Below are 20,603 nucleotides of genomic sequence, written 5' to 3'. Positions count from 1 at the left end.
TACAGTAACGGTAGGTTTTCGTACCCGTCCGTCAGTTGACTGATGGCCAAACTTTGCTACCGGCGCGCTGCTCGTTAATTATTGCAGTCTACCGGAAGTCTCGCTTTGGAGTGCTGGCGATATGGACACGACCACCACGCGACCCCCGAGGCCGGGTCCTAGCTTGAGTTTAGGAATCCGTTCCCCGACCGGTTCAACGAACCGGTTTTTTGCCTCGCACGAGATTTGGTCTTTCGCAACGGTACAACCCGGGAACGATTGGCCAGCTTCCTGACACACCTACACACCTGGAGGAGGGTGGTCAACGTGGGAGTATAAAAAATAAATGCAAACACAAAACTTTTCTTCCCAGAAACGGCGACCATTCATCCTCTCGCCGTGCACTAACACGTGTTTATCCGATAGAGTGGACACCAAAATTTTCTTGAGCAAGTTTGGGTATGTGTACTTGTAGGTGTCGTAGAAAGTTAAGAAACTGTCCAGTTTGCTGTCAAACTGGTCATGTGATGGAGCCACGTGCTCCTGTTTAAAGAGCCCATCCAATTGGACTTAATACACTGGAATTGGAAATCAATAAATTGGCGACAGTTTCGCACTAACAACGAAACATTTCCTCGAATGGAAGTGTTGGTTATTTATGTCGATTCTACTTGCTGGAATTAATTTGTGTAACATTTTAGGGTACAGATACTTAGTTTCAATGGCTTAGAGTCAATCGTTTCAGCATGCGAACCCGTTCTGGTACCGTTCGAGACAACTGATCAATTTTGGCCAAGGCATCGCATTCCAGCTGGAAAAGGAAAGCAAAAAGTGTTGTTGTAAATAACTGAGTTTCTTGAAGTTCACATGTTAAATGTAAAGCACACTAATCTATCGGACAATTGTTGGCAATTCGCAGGCAATTTCAATTCTGGAACAATTTCAAACAATTTTTCGAAAAAGCCCAGGACATTTCCAAACTGTGAAATTCGTATTTCAGCATCAATCGGTAAATTTTGAAAGTTTTCGACTTTTAGCAACATTTTTCTCTCCTCTATCGAAATCTCTTCGCCAACGTCTTCTTTTTCTAGCAAAATCCCTATCGTGTTTTATTTAATCCTGATATTATCTAATGCAAACTTCGATAATTCGGTAGTTCTAAAAGAATGGTGTACGGAGGACAACGAGCATACCAACATATTTCCACAAGGTGGAAAGTCATTGGGTCGTAAAACGGTATTTTGTCCAGTGAAGAAAACTTAACTGCATAATTGCAAAAGTATGTCCCTGATCGGTGTCCTTGCTCGAGGTGCAGCGAGCTTCATCTGCTCCCGTCGACTCGTGGTAAGTCAGGCTTATCTACGTAAAACTTCCGGCCCCTTGCTGAACGTTGTTACTTTGCGACCCCACACTGGGAAGTTATGCGCTGTTTGAAGTTTATCATCACGTGCTCACGTGGTTTGGTGATTTGCAACCGGCAACCCCGGGACGGGCATCAACACGCGGCAAGGCTTCGCACGAACGCTTACCGTACTGCTGCGTAAAGTTTCAATTTAATCAACATCTATTTTCCGAAATGAATTTAAGCTCGTTTCCGGCCACTAGCGCCGGGCGGGCCGGACGGGCCCGAAGGTTATTTCCGCTGTGGAGCAAAACAGGACGCCAGCCAGCAGTGACGTCGTTAGCGCAGTCTCGCCGTTTCCGGCTGCTTGGACGTCAAACTGTTCGGAATCCGGCTTCCCGGTGTTGGCGAAAGTAAACTCTCAGCAAATTAATATAATTTCGATGCAAGCCCCTCCTGTTAGTACCGCTGTTAGTGAGGGAACGCGAACTTGGTGTCGCCGCCATCGCCGAGGATGGCGTCCATTATTTTTTCGTCTTCTTTTGCATCCAACTCAAATCATCGTCTTCGGCAAAGCCATAAACTTCGGTCCCATCCGACGGCTCACACAGCGCATCTTGCCTCGAGCATAGATGGAAGGAAAGCGAATAGTGAAGAAGAATCTCATTCTTTCTAAGGTGGAACACTAGCTACTGTAGAGGTAATCGCATTTCTATACTACAAATTAGTAAATTCCAAAATGAGTGCTGCGATAAAACATCAAAATAAAATATTAACAACGTTTAACAATTGGTTGGAATTACCATGTATAAATTACTATAAATTTTACATTAATTGATTCTAGAGCAAAACACTTGCATCAATTATCTTTACAATTTTAAACTGCCGAAATTATGTTCCTTGACACTTTTTTCAACCTTTTTGTAGGAGTCCAAGTCCGAGTCATTCAAGGGCATTTTTCACTTGCAAAAAAGTTGCAGAAATGTTGAAGGATGTATTACCTACATAATTTCATTTTTATGGTTGAGTTTATGACCAAAAACTCCATTCAAACTCAACTCTGAATATACTGCAACGTATTGGCGCATCCATTCCACAAGTGACGAATTTGCTTGAGGTGACATTAACATAGAGCCGTTGGAAATAAAATTATGGCCTTTCATATGACCGAATTGAATCTAGACCAATATAGAGACAATACGAAACCCAAAGTTACATATAAATAATAAAATGGGGAACTTTAGTACGTAATGTAAATGTTGATTAAGGTTTTCCTTTACATCGACAAAGTCAAATCTGTCAGAGGTATCAAATCAATTTTAAGTTCTTCCTGAATTCTCATTCTTCAGGAGCCGATCATACATCTGAAAACACGTTCTATCCCAATCCTAAGGAGTTTCACCTTCACTTTCTATGGAAAAATGATTGCCAGATTGCAACTCTCTTCACTCGAAGGGGTTCGTGGTCATCGCATAAGAAGCCATAGGTCAAGATATTGCCTGCTGGATGCCGGACTACGAGGAATGAAAATGTGTGTAAAACTATTTAATTCTCGCCTCGCCTGGACGAAGTTGAAATGTGCTTTCAGAAAAAAAGAAGTGCATATTTTTAAAAACTTTGGCGGATCGTTAAAAACCAAGCTGCTGGTATCGCCCTGGCTTAAAACTAGCGGCACCCGAACCCGTGATGTATCAGCATCGGTAAGTAGTTTTGTGCTCTTCGGCCCCTTCATCTCGCGAGAAAAGTTACACGTCGTGCCGAACGCGTTGCATAGTAAATTTTTTTCCGTCTTGGTCGTAAAATCTTCCCAGTGCTTGTGGTGATGGCGATTAAGCAATCGACACCCGTGGGTCGTTGCTTGCGCAGGATAAACTTGGCTGGCACCCCGACGCATGGACGGTTCGCATTACGACCCCGGGTTGGAGGGGGCCAGGATGTCTCTATTCGCGGTTGCAAAGTTTAGTTGAGAAAAAATAATCCTACAAAGTGTACAAAATGAACCCCCAAAATACGGGAGCGTCTGGGGTTTTTCTTTGCGGGTGGACACAGGACAAGACCTCAGTGCCTTTTCGCTTAAGACTTTCCAAGACCGGCATCTGGTAGGAAAATAGGAAAAAATGGAACCGACGGCAGCTGTACATGACAGTGCGACGCAAGTTTGTTGCAAAGGCGCAAAAATGTCCGCTGCCGGATGCGGATGCGGATTAAGAATGTGTGCAAGGTCCAGCTAGCTGGCGAAACATAATTATGCAAAGCTTGAATGACATTCGAAAAGAAAAGTGGCTGGCTTAGAAATTTTATTTTCTCCACAAATTGGAATTGCAAAACTTAAGCAAGGCCCCTGTGAGTTTGACAGCTGCGACTACGATACAGGGGGTATTATGTGAGCGTTTCTTTTTCGCTTTAAAAACCTGTAGACTAGCTGTACTATTGATAAGCTGCCGTTTACCCTCAAACTAGTAGACAGAAAGTGTATTGTTTTAATTAGATATTTGGGTGTCCGGTCCGAAAATGGGGAAGAGGTTTTGGAGCTTCCAATCCTTTCGTACACTACGTGGTGGGCATTATGAAGACTCGTGGACCTTTGGAGTCACACCCAGAAAATAATCTCTCAATTATTTTCCGCATTTTACTTCAATACTTGACTGGAAGAGCTGAGTGTTGGGTATTTCTATTGGAATAAAATCTAATAGTGCAAACCCATGAACCCCTTTGTTACATTCACAACAATTTTAGATTATAACATTGCTGGCTTTTAATGCAGAACCTCGGTCTCGGATCAACAGACTCAAACCAAGCACAGTCCGCGGTACGATGCCTATCTGCTTGTCCCCGGCATCGTGCGCCATTTAGTCAAAATAATAAAACTAATGTAGCTTGAAACTTTCATCCACCCGGAAGATCCACTTCTAGAATGTGCGACCGTGAGTCATGATCTTTAATTAGATAGTCTCGAGGACTCCAATATTGCGAACTCGACAAAAGTCGACAGAAGTCGAGTGTCGGGATCAGTAATTTATACGCGGCTGGGGCTAATAAATAAAATTTCCAATTAACGCAGTGGCGCCCGGTGCTGCAGCTTGCCATCGCCAGTCCATTGACCCTGGTGGGTGGTCTTTTGTCGCAAAACGTTTTGCCAAATAATTTATGCCACACAAATTTATTGTTCTTTTGTGGCTGGCCGTTAGCGTTAGGCATATCTTAAATTTATCGGCCCCTTCTTACAGTTCAAAGTGTGTACTCGGGGTCTTCGGATCTCTTAATTTATGGAAAGATTGCCTGGCCAGAGCGCGTGGGAAGCGCGTTTAATGTTGGCCGGTAGGTGGCAGATTTGTTGCGCCGACGATACGGCACGGTAGCTCCAGGTGACCGACAGCAAGCGGATGAAGTTGAAGGACATTTTTGCTCCGCCAGTAAAAAGTTTCTTTTTACGATCGTTGTGATCCATCATCAAATGGTTGCGGACCGTGAGGAAACACCAATATCGAGTCAGATTGCTCTTTAATCGTTGTCATAACCGCTGTTTTTGGGGAAAAGTTTTTTACAGCAATGCCATCCACTGCCTTCAAGAAGGAGAATTGATTCTGACTGTGATTGTTTGTATAATTTATGCTCCATTTTGTGCCATATGTGCCAAACGCGAGCTGAATGTGGGTTGTAGAAGTAATTGGATCATGAAAGGCCTCTACGAATAGATGGAGTAGGATCTAGAATTAAATGCGGACATTCGACGGTATAGATATTTAACTATTCAAATAAGAAGAAATGTTACTCGTGCCTTTAAGCTTTTAAATTTAAATTAATACAAGCGTTGCCTTTAAAATTAAGTTATCGTAATCCATGCCCCATCGAGCGGCAGAGACTTTCCTTTTATAACCTCAGAACTCGTGGTGAAAATAAGCTTGACTTAACACCGACATGCCGATGTCTTTAGGACCATCGCTTGCCTTCTCATTTTCCGGTGTCCTGGCGACGATAGGGGAATGCGTGCCGAAGGTCGAACCGGGAAGGTCGTCTAGAAGAATGTAATAATTATATCACCACCTCATCGTAGCGAGTCCAATAATGGCGCCATTAAGTGGACCATTTATTTTGTCAAAATAATCGTTGTCGTTGAATATTCGTTCAAGCATCACTTTCGCCGACATGACCGTGCGGAGCGGAGTCGATTCGTGGAGTCGTTTAGCGTGGTGCGTGTTGTCAAGTCAAGCATGTTCTAGATAATAGCCATCTAGACATTCGATGCCAATTTACTATGTGGTCTTGGGTCCTATTTTCGACTAATTAAATTCATCTTTGGGTAGGATTATTTTAAAGACTCACTTAAATGATGATACATAAATTAAGGATTTTTAAAGGAAGTAGTGCTACATTTCTTAAACAATCATTAATTGCAGAGTACGTCTTAGGTAAAATATGGCCAACAGTGAAACAGCCGATTCCAACAGCAGCCATCATAGTTCGTCGTAGCACCTAAGCCGAAATCTATCGATTGACCCATTGCAGGCCTATCATCCTCTAAAGGAATTTTCTCACTGCAGTTACCCCTTGTATGTTGATTATATTTTTAAAATACATTTATATTTGCAGACAACGTTACTACATAACGGGAGAACCATTAAGCTACAGATTACTTTCGTTTAATCTCAGAATGAATGTCACGTGCAACTTCAAAACTTTTCTGGAAGAAAAAGTCTGCGAAAGGTAGAAAAGTAGTGATTGAGGGATAATTAGGACCCTAAAAACAAAAAAACAACACGATTTTCAAGACGTATACAAAGTGTCGGAAACTTTCTGAGGCCTATTCTATTTGCGAGCCCTGGTCACGCAAGGAAAGGTCCCCCTTTTTTCCAGCCCAACGGAACTTGGTGGTCGGGAAAACATCGTGCTGTGTTGGGTGCGAAACTTTCTGACGGTCCACGAAATGGCACGCAATAAAAATGTACCAAAAGGGGCCAAGAATGATTTCTTCATTAGCTGCAACTAATGGGTGATCCCGGTTGTGAGGTGGCCATGATGCCTTAGCCCCGAGAGATAAAAGGTGATAAGCGCAAGGGTGGATGGGACACTAATGAAATCTATTAAGGCTGTTGGCCATTTTAAGGCCACTCGAAGAGGCACCGTAAGACGTTTTCAGGCCACGTCCACCGAAAGGTGAGCTCAAGTTTGATCGATACGCCCTGCTAACTGGTCGTGGCCCGCGAAGAAAACCCCAACACACCGACGCGCTTCGACACGGGGGCAGGAAAAAAGGAAACCCCTTCGCGAAAGGTACAATGTGTTCAGGTGGATAAAGTTGGGCCCCCGGTCCGCGAGCCGGGTTGATGTAAACTAATTAACATTTCAAGCTGTCACCGTAGCCGTTCTCTACCCGCTGGCAAGGTACCCGGCACTGTTTGCAAACGTTGCGGTGGGTGGCTAATTTGAATTAGGTTGGCCAAGGGTTCCGACACCGACCGGGGTAAGGATAAGCCTATGTAATGCGGGGCTCCAGAAAATGCTGCATATCAAGCGGGGGCCCAACCGAGGCGCAATCTAAAACATTTCCCCGTGCAAGCTGTGTCGCAGTGTCGTCCTTTGACGGGAACTTTATTGGCCGATGCCGGCGACAGCTCACATCGCTGGCTTAGGATGTTTCAAATCGCGGAGAGGGACAGCTTCGCGCTTGCATAACGCGTTTGTTGATTTAATGAACCTCTTTTGTGGAAAATCAACGAAACGAAATGCATACCTTCTGGTTTCATTAAGGTGTCAGTTAGATCGTGAGCTTAAACCTGTGGGTATTTTCACTATTTTCCATGTCTTACAGCATGGTCCGCCAGTTATGGTAGTGATTTCGCAATTCAAAGACCATAAAAGCGACAAACCACGAAAAAGAGAACTTGTTGCCACTGTTTCCGTTAGAAAGGCGTTGTGAATTTGACACTTAAAATAAATTAATTTGACTAATCCGTAGCTATACTGATCGAATTAAAAACGAAGATCACACGAAGTAGCAAAAATCGAACCCATGCCAAAAACTTAACACGGATGGACGATAAAAGCTACCGGTAAACATTGCTCCACTATCTCCGGGCTATACGGTGGGCACCAATTTTAAACGGGAAAAAATTTCACCAACGACGGCAAAGAACACCTTTTTACAGCTCACGGCGCGGCCACTCATCGTTACCGTGTTTGACATAACTTTAAATCGTTACACACGCCGCCAAACGTTAAAGCCCCGAACGGAACGGTTGACGATCCCGACTCCCGAAGCGTCTGCCGGTGGTAATGAGGTGTACTGAACAGGCCACCTGGCACCGGCAGACCCATTCCGTTGCTTCTCTCGGTCGGTGAGGGTGAAATTTTGCAAAATTGTCACCGAAATTGTCACGCTAGTTACTGGAACCACAATTACTGGCACGTCGATGGCATCGTCCTGTCGAGCATGTGTACGCCAAGGACCCCCTCGAATCGTCTGCTGGCGGTGGCGACGGAGCAATTCGCAGCATTAATGGGCGCAGCAGTGTAAAAATGTCGAATAAAACTCTTAATTTGTGTAATAATATTCATGAGCCGTGGCGTTAGTTGGCTCCACGTTGCGTCAACATTTCCACCGACGCTGGCCGACTGTTCCGACGTTCTGCGTCCATTGTTGTGTTGGCTTCCGTCAGGTTCGGTGCACTTTATGTGTGGAGCTGATTTTTCCGCCACACTGCTTTTCATTTCATGATCCTTAAAAATGCCCTCCTCTCTGGACCTCGGCCACACATACAAGCGGGCTGCATCGAGTTTTCTTTTTCCCCGGAAAACGATGCGAAAAGTTTTACGACCTTTTGGGTAAACATATTCCGAACGAGGGGCCCGCAGCCGCGCGAACCATCGACGGGGTTCGGGGTCGATGTTTTCTGGTGGAAAACTCAGCATAAAGGCGCAATGGTCGGCGGTGGGCGTGGAAAACACCATAAATTGGCTTTGATAGGCGCTGCAAACAGTACGCTCTCTCATTATGCGTACCCGTGGGGATCCCGTGCTCGGTACTCGTGCTTAACAGAACCACTTGGAGCCCGAGAACTGAAAGGGGACGGACTGTGGACCGCAGCGTTCCATCATTACTGGAGTTAATGCATCTGGCCGGATGTAATTTGGAACCGACCGAAAACTCTTGATGAAGCCAATCCATTTAGAGTTGGGTATAAAAAAGAGAAAGAAAAGAATATGATGTCACTAAATGTAAAAAAGGTATTTACCCAAATGTTATAATTAATATTTGTCTAAATATTACAATTATAAGAACCTACAATCGCTCGAACTGTGGAGTCTTAGCATCGTTATTCAAAATTATTTTACCTCTTTAGCGTGGAAATTTCCTAAAAAAAATCGTTTTTCATACATGTTACCACAAGGTTGTTCTGGATTCAACATTGTCCGGAATACAGCAATCTTATGTCCGTAAAGTGTGACGCATGAAAGCCAGCCATAGTACAACGATCCAATTTTCAGCCCCATTGCGTTGCAACTGCCACTCCTTGATCCGAGCGTGATCACTCGAGCCTGATACTGAACGATTCTTCAAACCTTCTATCAAATTTTGTATATGGTTTCGATGGGCCCCATCAGGCTTAAAGTGATCAAAATTGGTATGGAACACCACAAATCATTGCGAAGGCTTTTAAGGTTATTTCAATGATAAACAAACTACATACACGAAGTCCTTGAATAAACTAAAAATTGATTCTTTTTACCATCACCAGACACCTGGCGCGTCATTTGGCCTGATGTTTTGAACGTGCATGTTCATTTAAAGAATGATGCTACATTTTTCCCGCTTTCCGTGTACTGCACATCATTATTCATCTTGATTGGCACTGAGCTGAAGGATGTTGCCGCCCCATTCGAGACGACCCACGGCGGCGGTCCGTGGTCAAGGATCAGCATCGGCAGTGGCCGATTGGTAGCAAATGACTTGGAAGAAACCGAAATGAAACATTCACACCGAGTCGCGAGTTGTGTTCGCGCTCTACATTTCGGTTATTGATGGAAGTTGGCTCTGTGGCGGATTTTTGAGAATTAGCGTTCTCCCGGGCCAGGTTCACGCCGGGCTCAGCACGGTAACCGTTCGTTTGACAGTCACGATACACATCAGTTGGTTCACGGTTCCGGGGCACGCATTTTAGATTCATCCATAACGTTACACCGCAGGGGAAAAAAGGTGTGAAGCACCCGAAATGGATGTAAAGCAGAGCGGCAACAAACAAAATTCTTCTTTTTATTCGAGTTTAAGGCCAACCATTGTCGCCAGGACACGATTGAATGTACATCGAGATCGAGTGTCGCATCCCCTCGAGTCCGGGTGCATTCCCGTGAGCACGGTGAATGGACATAATCGTTAAACTTAATATTGTCATAAAGGAAAATTGAATTTCTTCAATTGTGTCCTGTGACCGGCGTGTATGCCACAGAGAGTGGGGACATGCTCATCGCTCGGTGGCGAACGAAATGGTAATTTGATGGGTGATTGCGGATTACTACTCCTCCTCATCGCTCCCGGCGCTCCGGCGTTACATTGTCCTGCCGGTTGGGCCTGGATGAGTCGAAAACATTCTTCAAACGTTCCACCGACGACGACTTGCGCACGATTTGCGCTGTCAATTGATTTCGCATAAAGCTGCAATCAACTTTATTGTACATGTGCTGCACTGAGGGTGGGCCGGAGCATCGACCGGACGATCAGATACCTCTGATTGGGCGGCGACGGATGAAGGTCTCGATATTCGTTCCACTTTGACCCGATATTGACTCTCCATCAATTGGACGAAATAGGCACCGATAGATTGGTAGATAAACTTAAGAATTCAAAATTAAATCATATATCCATGTTAATTGCTACCCGATCTGTTTTCTTGCTCCAAATTGAGGTTTTAATCTAAATCTCTTGCTCCATTCCATCAAACGTTCGCCTATCGTCCAATCACTTCCTGACAACTCAATTTGTTAGATTTGCTGTCAGATGATTGTGATTCTTACCGAAACCCGTTAACCCACCGTTGGTTGATCGATTTTCAATAAAATTCTTGCTTCGCCAAGAGTAGATCAAAAACGGAATACATAAAACCCACCTCGTCGGAAGGATACCTGGAGGGTACCACGCCAAAGTTGATTAGCGGCTGATTCAACCAGCGACCACCGCAGCCGACCTTTTGCGTCGACCTTTTCGCGGCGATAAAAGCGGAAAAACCTTGCGCACCTTTTCGCCGTGCAAAAAACCGGGACCCAACCCTTTGATTGATAACACCGGACCGGAGCATTGTCCGAGGTGAGATGTAAAACTCCGCTCACGTACCGCCGAGTTCGACGTCGGACGAACTAATTGAATGTAGCATAATTTCAATCCAATTAAACTGACCCTTTCTCAACCCCACGCAGATCCCCGGCGGACGAAACGGATCTTTTAATTTTTGATCCCGGAACACCGGGCAGATTTTCGTGGAGCTTAAAGTGCCAGAGGGGAGCGCGGACGATCGTAAAACGCGTGGAAAACCTACGCACAGTGCCCAACGTTTAATTGAGTTGTTGCGTGCCAACCATTGAGATTGGCAGCCCTTTGGATAAAGTTCTCATCGTATCGTCGGCTGGCTAGGGTTACATTTCATTTGAACGATTATCGGCAACACCATCGAAATGTAACATGATCATCAAAACGCTTATATTTTTTCCCCTTTTCGTCAAAAGTGTTGATGCGTGCGATACCGTGCTTCACTTGCGAGTCAGGTCACATTCCGTGTCGAAGCTCTAACATCATCCAGAGAACGAGTTGTAAAATTGGGCGCCTTGGGAAACTTTCTGCCGCAACTTCGTTTGGCAGCCAAACGTGTGCGGGTCGCACCTTGAGAGCGCCAGTTCGGCACGGAAGAAAATCAGTGGCCCCCGAAACGGGGAAGAAACTGGGGATTCGGGAGACTGAGCACGACGCGTGAAGGGTTTTTTTATTTGCCGATGAGTTTGTTTAATGTCAGTTAGTCAGTGCGCCACCAAAGTGCCAAACGTACTGATGCAGCAAAATGGTGGAAACGTGGGAAAATTCCCAAATTAACCCTGGGGAGGATGCTATCGAGGGTCAGGTTCGGTGTTTTTCCGTGCGAAAGTTTGCCACTAGATTTAGTTTGCTTTCCGAGAAATTCTGACCCACCCTCCTCCGGGGTCGGCCCAGCCCGGTGGTCATTTGGAGACTTTCGGCACGCGGCGTGCGCGGCCCCAATCAGCACTATCAGCACTCAGCACGGACAGGAAACGGAATCAAATGTTGCACAGCAAAGTTTTAGTTTTGCACGTGCACGCTAAGCCACCGGTTAGGCGTCAGAGAGTGGGACCAAATCGAAACCGCCCGGCCCCAAAGCGGACACAAGCTGGCCCCAACCGAAGTGCAGTCGATGGGCAAAAGTTTCGACCGGAATTGCGGTGATGAATACCGAGTAGAGCACCGAGTAGTCACAAAAGAAGGGTAGTTTTTTCCCTTCCCAGAGCGCTAGAACATCAAATTACATCCACTGTAGGTAATTGTAGCGAATTGGCGGAGGAGTTTGTCTGGTAGAGACGGAATGGCGGTGACATGGCGTGTTCTACGTGCGGGAGAGGAAGGTTCTTTCAACAAGTGCCAACTTGAGTCACTTTCCGATCGTCGGACTCTAGCTGAAAAAGGATAGCTTTATGACGGAATTTTATGCAATTGGCAATATGAAGACCCAAAAAAGACTGTCGAAAAGACCCAAAAATTACTTAACTATCAGGGAAATACAAGGCGCAAGGAGGCTTGTTTCCCGTTATCACTGCACTGTATTTTTTTTTCTTGTTTCCAGATATCACCCATAAGCACTGTTCCTTGATTTTCACTTTAGTTATCGTTCTGTTTGTTAGCATCTTGCTCTTATAATGTTTTTATAATTGTCTATGTTAGCAACAGCGTGAAAAAGCAGCACGTTGGTAGTAAATACAAAGTGCAAAACTAGACATTAAGTGCATCGTTCCTACTGACAGCTCCTTATAGCGGAGCTGGAAACGTCTATACGTCTACATCCGCGGCTTATGAATGTGACTAAATGTATAACTACTTGTAAATATGTGCTTTATTTATGTATTTATGTATTTATATTATCTGAATAAAATGCGATGATACATCGCATTCCTGCTCCCCTGTATGCCAGACAGGATCCAGACGGGGGGGAGAAACAGGTTGTTTTCCCGCATCGGGAAAAATTAAAAAAAAAGTGCATCGTTTATTTCGAAATGTTAATTCAACCCGTTGTTTGTGTTTACAGTGTCAGGTCGAACAACCAATGTGTTTATAGCGCCAGATCGAAAACCTACGTCTATTCAGAAACTGCAGCGAATGGACTTTTTTACTCCGATCGTGCGGAATAACGCTACAAAACTCGTAGTTTTAACCAGGATATGGTCCAGATACTTGGATCCTGGCCATTATGTTTATAGCAAAACAAGAACGCTAGTTTTGAGCCGCTGGAAATACGAACATATTTTTCTCTGCCCTGTGACAGTGCATCTTCCATTTAATGACGCAGGCAACAAGCTCTCTAGTTCTCAGCATGCTTTGCATCAGGCGGATCAGACATTTGGGAATACTTCCGGTCCTCACCCAAACGAAGCCCATTTCGCGTGTGAATTTCCTTTCGCCTGGGTCATCTCTTCCATTTTCGCATCCGTCGGTCGCCGGGAGTAAAATAAATCGCGTTGGCCATCAAGTTCGAAAAATGATGACCCTGAACCGGGAAAACTTCGACTACGATTTGGTGGTTATCGGTGGCGGTTCGGGTGGTTTGTCGTGCGCCAAGGAGGCCGCCCAGTTCGGTGCGAAAGTGGCGGTTCTGGACTTTGTGAAACCATCGCCCCGTGGAACGATCTGGGGTACCGGCGGCACCTGCATCAACGTGGGCTGCATCCCGAAGAAGATGATGCACCATGCATCGCTGCTGGGCGAAGCGATTCAGGATTCGCAGCCTTATGGTTGGCGGTTTAGTGACCCGGACTCGGTGCGCCACGACTGGGCCACGCTCGTCGAGTCGGTCCAGAACCACATCAAGTCCGTCAACTGGGTGACGCGTGTCGAATTGCGCGAGCAGAAGGTGAAGTACATCAATGGGCTGGGGCGCTTCAAGGACCCACACACGGTTGTGGCGGTGCTGAAGAACCAGACGGAGCGAGAGCTCCACACGAAGTATGTGGTTATTGCCGTCGGTGGTCGACCTCGCTACCCGACGGATACACCCGCTGCCCTCGAATATGGTATCAGCAGCGACGATTTGTTTAGCTTGCCGCAATCCCCAGGCCGGACACTGATCGTGGGTGCCGGTTACATCGGACTGGAGTGTGCCGGCTTCCTTCGAGGTCTGGGGCAGGACGTAACGGTGATGGTACGCTCGATACTGCTCCGTGGATTTGATCGTCAGATGGCCACTCTGGTCGGTGAATCGATGGTCGAGCGTGGTATTCGTTTCCTGCACCACACGCGAACGCTTTCCTTAGAGAAACAAGCGGATGGAAGGCTGAAGGTGCGTTATCAGACAGCTAGCGATGTGGAGGACGCAGAAGAGGAGGACCTCTTCGACACCGTGCTGTTTGCAATTGGACGCCAAGCGGAAACGGCATCACTCCGGCTGGATCTGGCTGGCGTGCTAACAGCTAACGGATCCGGTAAGATCGATGTCAACAAGGCGCATCAGACGAACGTGCAGAACATCTACGCGGTTGGCGATGTCCTGTACCGGAAGCCGGAACTGACACCAGTAGCGATCCACGCGGGACGTCTCATTGCCCGGCGCATGTTTGGCAATTCCGACGAAACGATGAACTACCGGAACGTGGCCACGACCGTTTTCACACCGCTCGAGTACGGGTGTGTAGGTATGGGCGAGGAGCAAGCTGAGGAATGCCACGGCAAGGACAATATCGAGGTATACCACGCCTATTACAAACCGACCGAGTTTTTCGTCCCTCAACGTTCGGTCCGCCACTGTTACCTGAAGACCGTAGCGCTTCGCGAGGGCGATCAGCGCGTGCTGGGACTACACTTCCTTGGCCCGGGCGCCGGTGAGGTTATGCAAGGCTTTGCGGTGGCCCTCAAATGCGGCCTGACGATGAAGGTCCTGCGCAACACCGTCGGCATTCATCCGACGGTTGCTGAAGAGTTTACGCGGCTCGCGATTACCAAGAGCTCGGGACTCGATCCGACGCCTGCTTCCTGCTGCAGCTAAGCCATAACAGCTGAAGGTAAACTAAACACTTGAAGTCAAGGCATACTAAGAGGTACTATTGATACCATTATGGAAGACCTCAATAAAATCAATCTTTTTGCAGGACGATCGGAAAGGGCACGAATAGCATTAAATTACCATCAGAAGAATCATGGCTGGCAAAACAATATTGCTGTACAAGCTTTCGGGCACGGGCAATCACATTTATATTCTCTCGTTTTCCCGTTGCTTCCTGCAAATACGATTCGGTGCTTCGTTGCTGAGCACCTTCCGGGAACCTTCCTTCGCGCGGGGATGAAGTGATGATGTAGAGCCAAGTCTCGTTATTATTCTTTCTCTGACGTGCTCGGGAAATTATTCCTTTTTGGGTGAACCGAGTTGGGAGATCATAAATTTGTTGCCCAGACCCGCGCCCGGTCTAATAACGGTTGCATCAAAAGTAGCCAATAATATCCGTTCCTTGAAGCTCGTTCCTACCATCACCGGAAGGCGATTTGGCGCAGGGCGGTCCGTTGTTCCAGTATGGATACGACTTTTGATCTCTTTCTTGTAGGGCTAGCTCGTTTGATTTTTTACTGGTCTGGTATTATCTAGGGCCGTAATTATGATTCGTATTGATTGAAGAAATTCAAATTAAACATCATCATTGATGAGTGCTACTAGCAATATCTTGCTACGAACCAGAAGAATTTCGATTAAAACAACATGAACCAATTTGTTCAATGTTTTCAACTACCAAATCGATTTTCTTTACACGTTTTATTTCTTTATTAAGCATAAACACATTTTACATTTAATTTTAATAATTTTTGTCGATAGTTGATGACAGTTGATAGTTTTCACTCCATATTCGTTGTGCGTATTAAAGTTGTTTGCTCAAAATTTATTATAGACCTTTCTGTTCAAACTGAAAATAAATCTTTATTGAATTGAACTTTGGCGGCCGAGCTGGAACCAAAGGTCCTCAAGTCGTAAGCCTGTCCCAAGCTCCGAAAGTCAATTTTCCTTAGCACCATTTTGATTTCCGCATCAACCTGTCCCGCCCTGTGCCCAACTGGCCGGGTTGGGTTCGGGTGGAGTGATAGTAAATGGTGAGCAGCTGCTGGTCATCTTCATCGAAACTGCGAAGCGAAACATAAACACTTTGCCCACTGTCCCACTAAAGCCTGGCACTCGGTCCACCTTTATTATCCACTCCCGGGAAGGTTCCCCGAGACCCGGCACCGGGATGGTGGCCGAGGTAAACCTTTTACAAAACTAAATGAGAAAAAAGCGTATAATATAATGTACATCCCGTTCCGGCAACCCGGCAGAAGAGAAAAGGGTTTTGCGAAACGACGAAAATAAGCGAGCGTCATAAATTATGCGCAAGGTGTGCTTTATGTTCATTGCATTTGTATTATTTCACTTCTTCGGACCGAATATCATTGCCGCGCTCCGTTCCCGCCGCCGGCCAGTATGACCTTTAGCCAAATTTTGCCATTACTGACCGTTTCGGCTACGGCCCGGAGAGCCCTGGAGATGGATCGTGAAAATCCATTACGACAAATGTCCATTTTTCGTGACCTACTTCAAGCGCTCCGACGTGAAAATATGGCTCCCCGACTTTTAAGCTTCCCGAGTACCGTGTCACCCTTTTTTACACTTTCGCCAACCACCTGCCCACAAGTGGCAGCGGATGTTATTTTGTTGTCGGCGATACCGAGGCCATTTGGCCCGCCGGTGTTTCGATTTTAAAGTCAGTCCGCAGTTTATCGCCAGCCAACCGGCCAGCTAGCGGTGCCACTAAGTATGACAAATTGAGGCTCCTGAGTGTCCTCGGGCCACGTGTTTTGCTCGCGCTGCAAAACATCAGCACGATGGGCAGTGTAAAAATGGTACGAATTTGTACGAAAAACACCCCGAAGGAAGAAAACAGCCATTTCACGACGGCCATAAACCCGAACCGATTAGGCTAAATTAGAAGGTGCGTTTTATGTCCACAGTATGTCCGTCTTATAAATTAGGACGCGCGTGATGGCGTCTTCACTTGCGGACCAAATTAAGTCTGCAGACAACAATAATTTTAATATCGGCGTATAGTGTTTTGGTACGAGCTTGTTTGTAGTGGCGACCAGCAATGGAAGTAAACACAATTTAAACACTGTTGGTAAATTCGCCATCGCGTAAGAAAGCTTGCAAACGGAGTGAACTAACGGAATAGCTTCAAAACACAACAACTCGGTTAAATTGACGGTGAGCCTACCACGGCGACAGTGATTTGCGGTATATTATGGAATAGAAAATAAATTTACCTTATTTATTACCCACCGTGAAGGTATCCTTGCTTGCCATCGCGTCCTGCAAGTCCGCCGGTCACGTGCGAACCACCCGGGAGAAGTATGTGCCCCGAAGTAACGACTACGATCCCGCACGATCCCGACACCGTGTTATTGCTGCTAAATTCAAATCAAGCCCACACACGCATCAACAGGATCAACGGAGCTCGCGAGATGCCGCTGTCGGTGCCATCGATGATGCTGCGTGTTCTCGGGACTCACGATTGTCAACGACGGTCGGTTGGGCCTGGAAAATCCCCCACAGGATATGCGAAGCGTCTGATGGGTTTCGAAAGCTCCTCGTAGCACACGGGCGACTCATAAAACATCCCGCCGCCCCCGTAAGACGGGCGGTCCGCGTCCTTGGAGGCTGCCGGCATGTCCGATGCGTAGTGGCTTCACGAACGCCACCACAGGTCGTCAACGACACGCGCACGCACACGATACTCGGCCTGATTGAGTGCAGGTACAAGAGTGGAATATTTTATGAACTCTCATAATCATAAATGATGCTTCTTTGTTTGAATATAAATTCGGCATTATTCACTTGATTAAACGGATGGGACCGTCGAAAGGTGCCCTTTCATCTCCATTGTGCGTTCGCGGCGTCGAGCGTTGCGCGCGAAAAACGCGATTCCGGCGGGATCGCTCGCGGTCCCTGGCCGACCCCGTCCCACCGTCATTCGATCTACGAATATTCAATTGAAGCATCTTCAAGAGGCTTTCCTTGGCCAACAAAGGCTACGACCGAGCGCGCGATGGGAAAAACGAAAGCAAATTGAAAACGAGCCTCATCGGGGGCAGAGATCTCTTTGAAGATGAGATGGCGGGCCCGTTCTCGAGGTTGTTGTTGGGATGACACGGCAAGCCGCCGACCGGCGGCCGTGGCCGGCTACATAAACACTTTGCGCTGAAATCTCTTCTTTTGAGAACCGCGCTGCAGTTAACTTCTCCTCTGGGGCAGGCAGCTGCTGGCAAGGATCTGTGGTGTGGTTCGCGCGGTACGCCCGGAGGCTTCGAGCTGTGTTCGCGGCCCCACGACGAGCTAGGCCCGCCGACTTCTGTCGACGATATAATTCAAAGATTTAAGATTTAATTTTAGATAGTGCACAGGGCGCCCCAAGTGACAGGACTCGGTGCCGTGCCATTCGGTGCAGCCACCTCACAGCGAGTCCAGCGAGATTGCTTAGAAAATTGCACCCTTCTAGTGGACTGGTACCGAGCGACCTAAGAAGCTCTTAGAGCATTCTCATTCCGGATGAGTCTCTCGAATTCTTTGGGTTTTTGTTTCAAACGTAGCCGCTGCACTTGTCCGAACAAAAATGCATCCGAATGCATAAACATAAGGATGTGGCAAACGGTACGGAATCTTTTGCGCTCAAAGGTAGTATTCACCTACCTTGCGTTATCAGATTCTCGTTTCGGAATGCTTTTCAGAGAGTTAAATAGCTTCGAGTTGCTGCTTGTCAAACGATGGGATGACTATTCTATTGATTATATTAACAAAGTCCTCAGGGGCGAACGTTGCGGTATTTCTGAACCGATTTCTCTCTTCTAGGCATTCGACGGGTTTTAATCTTCTGCATTTCGAAATGAAGCATGCACTGATCGCATGTTATTTATGAGAAAATGGCAAAATGATCACACTAAGAGGAAAATGCATCAAGCGAAGCAAGAGAAGGTGTTTCACTTATTGCATAGTTTTAGGCGTTTCTTCCGAACCACCCGACAATTAAATTTCGACCAGCACAATGCGAATAATACAGAACATACAAATAGAATAGAAATAGAATATACAAATAGAATATTTAAAAAATAGAATAGTCACTCACTGATGGGCCGCAATTAGGGCAAATGGCTTAGTACATAGTTACAGTTGATTTTGGCTAACAGTTCCAGTCGTGCGTTGCCATAGATTACCGAATGGGCCCTAAATCGACAATCGGCTGTGCCAATCAAGATTGCCCCATCTTCACGCTTCATCTAGGGGCTATGTCCCTGGTTGGTCGATAAACTCGGAGATCAAAGCCCGAAGACCAAATAGACGGTCGTTCTGGTGGCATCAAATCAACGAATGCTTCACCACACTTCACTCGGTAAGTACCATAACCATAGATAATACCAATTGCAGGTGCTTAATGTCCACTTCCTTCGTTTCCTTCTTTCCGCCCTGCAGCTCACCTATGGCGAGTCCTCACATTGAGGGTCTATCACCAACGATCCTGATCGTAGGGAACGTGCAATAAAATGTGCCACCCTCCAGTCACTGTGCCCAGGAGCTATTTCAGTTCAGCCGATGTCTAGCGTCGATTATGTTTCAATACCTGAGCCCGAAACTGCCTCCGGCGAGCATTTGCTAAATGGTACAGAAGTTGCAATAAAAATACACTATCTACCATCGCCGTGGGGTGTCCAGCATCGTTCAGCCTTCAAATCGCTTCGGGCCCCGGTGTCTAGACTATGCCGAATGTAGATAGCAACGTTGAGGAGCTGCTGAAAGCCTGGAACGGAACGGAACCACATCGCCCGGTGTTTCGATCACCGAAAGGAGTGATTCTTTTCAAGATTCCACATTATGCGAGAACAGACATAAAAGACAGACGAAGTCTCTAGCCAGAGGACAGAAAATCTGTTAAATGCTCAATGGAAAATGCTCACACATGAAAAAACGGGCAAAAAGAAACAAAATGTACGAAGCCTCCGTCGAAGAGACAAACGGTTCGTCTATCGTTTCCGGGTTGGGCTGGAGAAGACCAATGGCTTCGGGCCGTACAAATGGCGGAGCGCAAAAAAATAAATACTCCAGGCACGCAGTCAACAGCCAGCTCCTAAACGATGTATGTTGCGAGCGGTACCTGACAAAGCAAGGACCTTCTCGATCCGGCACTAGGTGGGCGGAGGAAAAATAAAACCTAACCGAAAGATGTTCTACATTTATTTAGATGAGCTTCCTTCCTGGTCGGCTCCATGTTCGTACCATCTGTATAATGTATGTTTAGTAGTGCGTCGCTCGTCGCCCAAACTACGCCACACAGGATCACCACGGCATATGGGGTCTCGTGTGTGTGCGTGCGGATATGAAGGCATCTTCTAAGGGGACTCGACCCGATTTCGGCACTTCCCGAATCAGCGTCTGCATCGCTTTCTCTCTGGAGGAGTCTGCAGATGGCAGGAGTGGCAGATAAATAAAGAAGCAAGCAGGAGCGTTCAAGAGATTCCTTCTTCCGGAAGTGACGATTTGTTGACGACCGGAAAGCAATCTTGTAGCCTGTGTGCCAGAGTGACATTGTCGGGATGTGGGTTCCTTCCTGGACTGGGAAATGTTTACTACGGGGCACCATTTTGCCAAATTGAACAAACTATTAAGGACACCGAACCATTTAGAATGATTGACGAGTGGTCGCCAAAGGCGGGCCGAGAAGCTCTTTATCCGTCAGTGAATGGAAGTGGAAGTTCTGGGACGTCTCCTCGGTAGGAGCTGTGCCATTGTTTGCTTTTAATTAAATTGTTTGATGATCTGCTTCACGGTCTAGTTGCACGGTGATTGTGCTTTTGGTCTCTGCTGCCGATCAGCAGATCGATGATGCAGATCCGAATGATGTTGTTGGTTTATCGCCCTTCAATTGATGTTAAAGTGCACTTACCATTGACCAGCTCAACTAATATTACTGACCCTAGCCTTTGGCATTTTCATTCGGCGAACGATGCTAGTTAGCT

The 20,603-nt window shown here is 46.6% G+C and overlaps 1 protein-coding gene across 1 annotated transcript; it reads left to right on the top strand.

Annotated features, from left to right (window-relative positions):
* The first annotated feature begins 12,967 nt into the window (after positions 1-12,967).
* LOC131211269 (thioredoxin reductase 1, mitochondrial-like) lies at positions 12,968-14,568 on the top strand. The gene has a single exon (XM_058204680.1). The coding sequence runs from the start codon at positions 13,069-13,071 to the stop codon at positions 14,566-14,568; it is 1,500 nt and encodes a 499-aa protein (XP_058060663.1). The 5' UTR covers positions 12,968-13,068.
* Positions 14,569-20,603: the final 6,035 nt, after the last annotated feature.

The sequence above is a fragment of the Anopheles bellator genome, chromosome 1, assembly GCF_943735745.2.
Source record: "Anopheles bellator chromosome 1, idAnoBellAS_SP24_06.2, whole genome shotgun sequence".
In the NCBI taxonomy this organism is placed as follows: Eukaryota; Metazoa; Arthropoda; class Insecta; order Diptera; family Culicidae; genus Anopheles; species Anopheles bellator.
Note: the sequence above shows the minus strand (reverse complement) of the source record. Positions and strands in the feature narration are given on the sequence as shown.

Excerpts from the sequence above, each read along its gene's own strand:
- LOC131211269 (XM_058204680.1), top strand. The coding sequence starts at position 13,069 with ATGATGACCCTGAACCGGGAAAACTTCGACTACGATTTGGTGGTTATC.